This window comes from Apaloderma vittatum, unplaced genomic scaffold, assembly GCF_000703405.1.
Source record: "Apaloderma vittatum isolate BGI_N311 unplaced genomic scaffold, ASM70340v1 scaffold3, whole genome shotgun sequence".
Lineage (NCBI taxonomy): Eukaryota > Metazoa > Chordata > Aves > Trogoniformes > Trogonidae > Apaloderma > Apaloderma vittatum.
This window is the reverse complement of record NW_009707268.1, coordinates 19,899-24,738: the sequence shown is the minus strand read 5'-3', so window position 1 is coordinate 24,738 and position 4,840 is coordinate 19,899. Positions and strand designations below refer to the sequence as shown.

General features: G+C 34.3%; 1 protein-coding gene across 1 annotated transcript in view; it reads left to right on the top strand.

The window, feature by feature from the left end:
- Positions 1–718: 718 nt before the first annotated feature.
- LOC104271432 (cortactin-binding protein 2-like) overlaps positions 719–4,840 on the top strand; it is a gene marked incomplete at its 3' end in the record, with an annotated part of 20,683 nt that continues 16,561 nt past the window's right edge. Inside the window, exons 1-2 of the mRNA XM_009866097.1 lie at positions 719–724; positions 801–908. Of these exons, the coding sequence (XP_009864399.1) occupies positions 719–724; positions 801–908 (114 nt within the window). The remainder of the gene's footprint in view (positions 725–800; positions 909–4,840) is intronic.

The following is a 4,840-nucleotide window of genomic DNA, read 5'->3' as shown; positions in this document are numbered from 1 at the left end:
CAAAACTTCCTGAAAATCCAAGAGCATTAGTGCCCAGTGGATTTGGTTTTATGGAAGTGGTACAGATATTCCCAGCGTACAGTGTTTATGCATGTGCTCAGTGATCTTATTTCAGTAGAAAGTCTTTCTCCTATCCTGCTAGGGGTAAGTCAGACTTAGGCTGATGTTATTAACTGTGGAGCAAGAAGTTGTTGTTATGAGTTGTTGTTTGTCAGTGCCTCTTAAATCTGAACAGTACCCTCCAGCCAAACAAATGGGACTGCAAATAGAGCAGACAGATAAGGTTTTCACAAATTGTACTTCAAAAATTCACATTTGGCCTAGTATACTGTGATGGCTTGGTAGTTGTTTGCAAGTGAGGCAGGGGATGCACTGGATTTAGGTGCCCTGTGGTTCTTTCACCCTCTCTTGCCTTCATCCCTGATGTGCTGTTTCAGGTCTGCTCAATTATTTTGTTCTCTGTGAGGCTGACCATGAGAACTGTTAGTCACAAAGTTAGCTTCTCTAGCTTTTTACCCTTATAGTTCACAAGACTTTGCAGGATCTATTCCTTTCAGCAATATAGGATTTGAAACAGTGTCGTGCTGGAGGGCTCTGAATGTTTTTCACTTGATTCAAAGAGAATCAGACTATTTGCTATTAATTTTGACTTTATATACTATGGATAAATCATCTCAACTTTTGACAGCTATAGATGTTTCAAAACCCCATAATTAGGATGCTGGTATGTCTGGTTTAGTTCTACAGTAACTATTGCAGTCATGTATTTAGTGTGTTCATCAATGTTTTATTTCTTACAGAAAAGAGAGTTTGATATGGATAACCTGAGCAAGCCAGAATTGCGAATGCTTTTGAGTATAATGGAAGGAGAACTAGAAGCACGAGACCTTGTGATTGAAGCCTTGCGGGTAGGATACATTTTTTTCTTAAATTCTGTTTTACTACTTCCTTTATACTGTCTGTAGAATGTTATTAATAGAAGAGTAAATTGTGATTTTTAGAGTTTTAGGTTGACTACATCTCAGTAACCATAAAATATGTTCTTGTTTAATTGTTGCCATTTGATAATTTTGGTATAAAATGCCAACAAAATTTCAATGTAATAAATGTGAAAATTGCGAACTATCTTCCTGTTTAAAATCTTTTATATTGTAGAGTCTGTTATTTGCGAAAGAAAATAATAACTTCAAAGGAAAATTCAGTCCATTTGTCATTTGTTCTAATGGCCTGTATATCTGTGCATCTAGTCTCTTCAATGCATTCATCTTCTGTGAGGTGGAAGTAGGGAGAAAAGGGGATTGTCATATCTGCTTAGCGAAAAGTTTTTGTGGGGTGTTTTTTGTTTGTTGGTTTGGGTTTTTAACCAAAAGGTGAAATATGGAATATATACTCTTAACAACACTCATAAATACTTGATTTTTGCTGTGCTACGCACATGTGAAGGGTAATTTTTTGCTTCTGAAAGTTGCAGTCTAAAAGACAACTTAGAAAATGGACTGGAAATTCACAGACAAAACGGTATTTTAATCAAAGGATGATACATTTTTATGACTGTAATGACTTAACTATTTTGTTCAAGATCAATATGAAACAGAGCTGCCAAACAAAAACTGCAGGTTTAGGGGGGAATATGGCCTTACATGATTTAAAAATATTTGTAGATTCATAACTGAATAGAGGGAAGTTGTGCCCTTTAAGGTCTCCTAAAGCAAAACCTCAGTGTATTAAAATATGTCTAATACTATTTTTTAATAGTATGTGTAATGTTTATTAAGTTGTGTGGGGACATTTTCCACTTGTAAAGCATTTTTATTCAATTTTAATTTGTTTCATGATGGCTTCAGATCATTTGCAAATGGAACTTTTAAAGTAGCTGTCATTGATGTACCTGCATTAAGAACCAAAGATCTTATAGGTATATAAACCTCTCTTACAAAATACAGTTTTTGTTTTGTAATGACAATAAGACACTGGAAGCAATGTGTTTCTGGGAGATTACTGCCCTTTGAAGTTATTTGGTGTTTGGCCTTCAGGTGTATGCATATTTTGAAATGTACTGCCTTTTCATCTAGCTGTTTTACAGCTTTACATATTATTTGCCTGGACTTGGACTTCTTGTTTTCCCCAACTCACCGTTAAGGCTTTATAAAAGGAGAAGCAATCTGCACACCACATCCAGAATCTCTTTTTTTTTAACTCTTCTAACTTTGAAGGAATGCAAATAGAGCAAACAGAATACTCAAGACAATTTTCTCTAGTATATACTCATGAACAAGCTACTGCACTACATAGCAAATAATGATTGTATTGAAATTAAATAATTTTTTTAAAAAAAAAGAATACTGTACACCTTTGATGAAAATAAACATTAAACTTTCAGGATAGTGCACTTCCAGAAGAGAAAAAGCCCACAACGGTTTCCCATACACCTGCTGAGATGGATAGTATGTACACAGTGTTTTTTAATTGCCAAGATAGACCAGTAAAAACCCCCAAACTTTCAATTTCACGTGAAGCATATGGATGGGTTGAAAATTGGTTTTGGTTTTTGGTGTGGGGATTTTTTTTCTTCTCCTGAATCTCAATTTCCAGTTCCTGTATTTTGTAGTAAAATCTTCTAAACAAAATCCATGTGGAACTCAAATCTTCAGGGAGCTTGCCTGGTTAACTGTACTAGTACGGGAAAACTTGAAAGTTTTACCTGATGAAGAACTGTGGCCTGATATCTTGGAATACGATACTTTTGGATCTTCAGGCTTCTTAATTGGAAGGCCACAAGTCAGCAGGCTTAACAGCTGGAGTCTCCAAGCAGCTCACGAAATAAGCTACGAGCTAGTCAAATACAGATCTTTTATAAAAGTGAATAATTAGAGAATACCATTGGAATGATGTAAAATTTGGTACTTTGATTTATTTCAACAAATTGGCATACATACTTTGTGTATCAAAGCAAGAAGGAAATGGTTTTCATGTAAAAGAAAAGTCTTCTTATGTTATTATTTCAGAAGTTTATGTTATTATTTCAGAAGCTACATTTCAAAATTAAGAAAGTTTGTGAGTGTGTGTTTGGGGAAGTTTGGTGGTTATTTTTTTCTGTTTTTAAATCCTACTAGTACCACAGGGCTGTGTCAAAGCCTAATTTCTCTGATAGGTCAAAACCTGATAATTTCCAGCTGTATACTAGATAATAGGTGTGTTGTCTTTTCCTCCTCAGTGATCTTCCTGTCAGTTTTCAGTCACTGTGGTACATACATTTATTAAGCAGTTTTATATGTTCTTGGTCTTTTTGTAAGACTATAGAACTGGATCTTTTAATCTTCTATTAGAAAGTAACTATTCATTCTTCTGATTGTCATCTTGGATTTTTCTCTATAATCACTGAAGTTTAACTACTATTTTAGTAGTTTAACTATTTTTTAACCATTTTAGTAGTTTAACTATTTTTCCTAAATGTGCGTGCCCTTATCCGTCAAGGGTTAGGCAATGCTGACAGATGTTCTCTAACCTCTCTTCCTCTGGACGGAACTGACCCTGTTTAGCTCAGACCAGGACAACCTGTACTCATTTTGTAGGGTTTCACTGAGCAATTGTAACATTTCAGTAATAAACAATAGGTATGTGCCTGCTGGAAATACCTCTTCTGTAAAGTTCATATATATATGTGTTAGAGAGTTCTCACTTAAATCACTTTTAGAATCCTGTTTTAAATGAATTAATTTTGTTTATTTAGAAATTTGTTTTTCAGGATTACAGTTTAATGCTTCCTGATACGTTTTAAAAATGTAATTTGCCTGTTTTGATTCTGGTGGATTAAGCAGAAAACTCATGACACCTTTTTTTTTTCGTGAGTTGAACCTCAGTCCTATATGTGGATCAAACGGCACTTAGTAGCTCATAGAAATCTAAAATAATAAACTTCTGAATGTACTGTGGCTTTGTGACTTCTGTATTTTGTTCTCTTATTTAAAAAGTAGCGGTAAAGTTATGTGCAGTTTGAGATGTCAGTCAAAGAAATTGAACTCTAAAATGATACCCTATATCATTTAGTACTGCTGTAATATTGCTTTTCTGTCAGGGAGACACAATGCCCTTGGATTTCAGAATTGTATTTTCTTCAGGTGCTTGCCCTCTAGGAGTTAATTTACAATGTATTTATTTTACAACTTTCAGTTTAATTTTTCTTGGTGTTAGCAGCCATCTTCCCTGATGGCTACTAACTCCTCATTTAGCACTTTTAAGATGTTGCTTAACTTTTTGTGCTTATTTAAAGCTTAGTTTCAAAATCATGCAGCCCAATGAGAGTGAAGAAGGAGGACTTCTGAGTTTGTTACTCTGCTTTGAAAAGAGTCAACTACAGTATTTTAAGTCTGTCCAGGGGGTATTGTTCCAGTGCAGGGTGTCTATTCTATTCTGAATAAAGAAATTAATAAATTTTAAAAAATGAGAAAGGCCAGTAGTTTGAGATTATGAAAAGAAATCTTGTTAAATTAACTAATCATCCCAGTGGGAAGATGAGTTAGCAAAGTTAATAGTGTTGATGTAATAGATTTTTATTAAGGCACTTGAATTTTTTCCACACGCTAATTTAGAGACAACCAAACTCAAGATGTCACTTATAACAATTCTTTTTATTATATCTTTGTGCGTAATGTATTGTAGAGTTGCTATTGTATTTTATATGAAGTTTTCATCCCTTGAAGTCTGCTTCTGAAACAAAAGCAAAACTTCAAACAGCATGCATAAGAAATATGCACTACATCTGTGTACTTCCATGTTTTCACAATAAGTTGTTGTTCCTTTATAATAATGCACAGCTGCAGATACGTAAGGACACATAGCA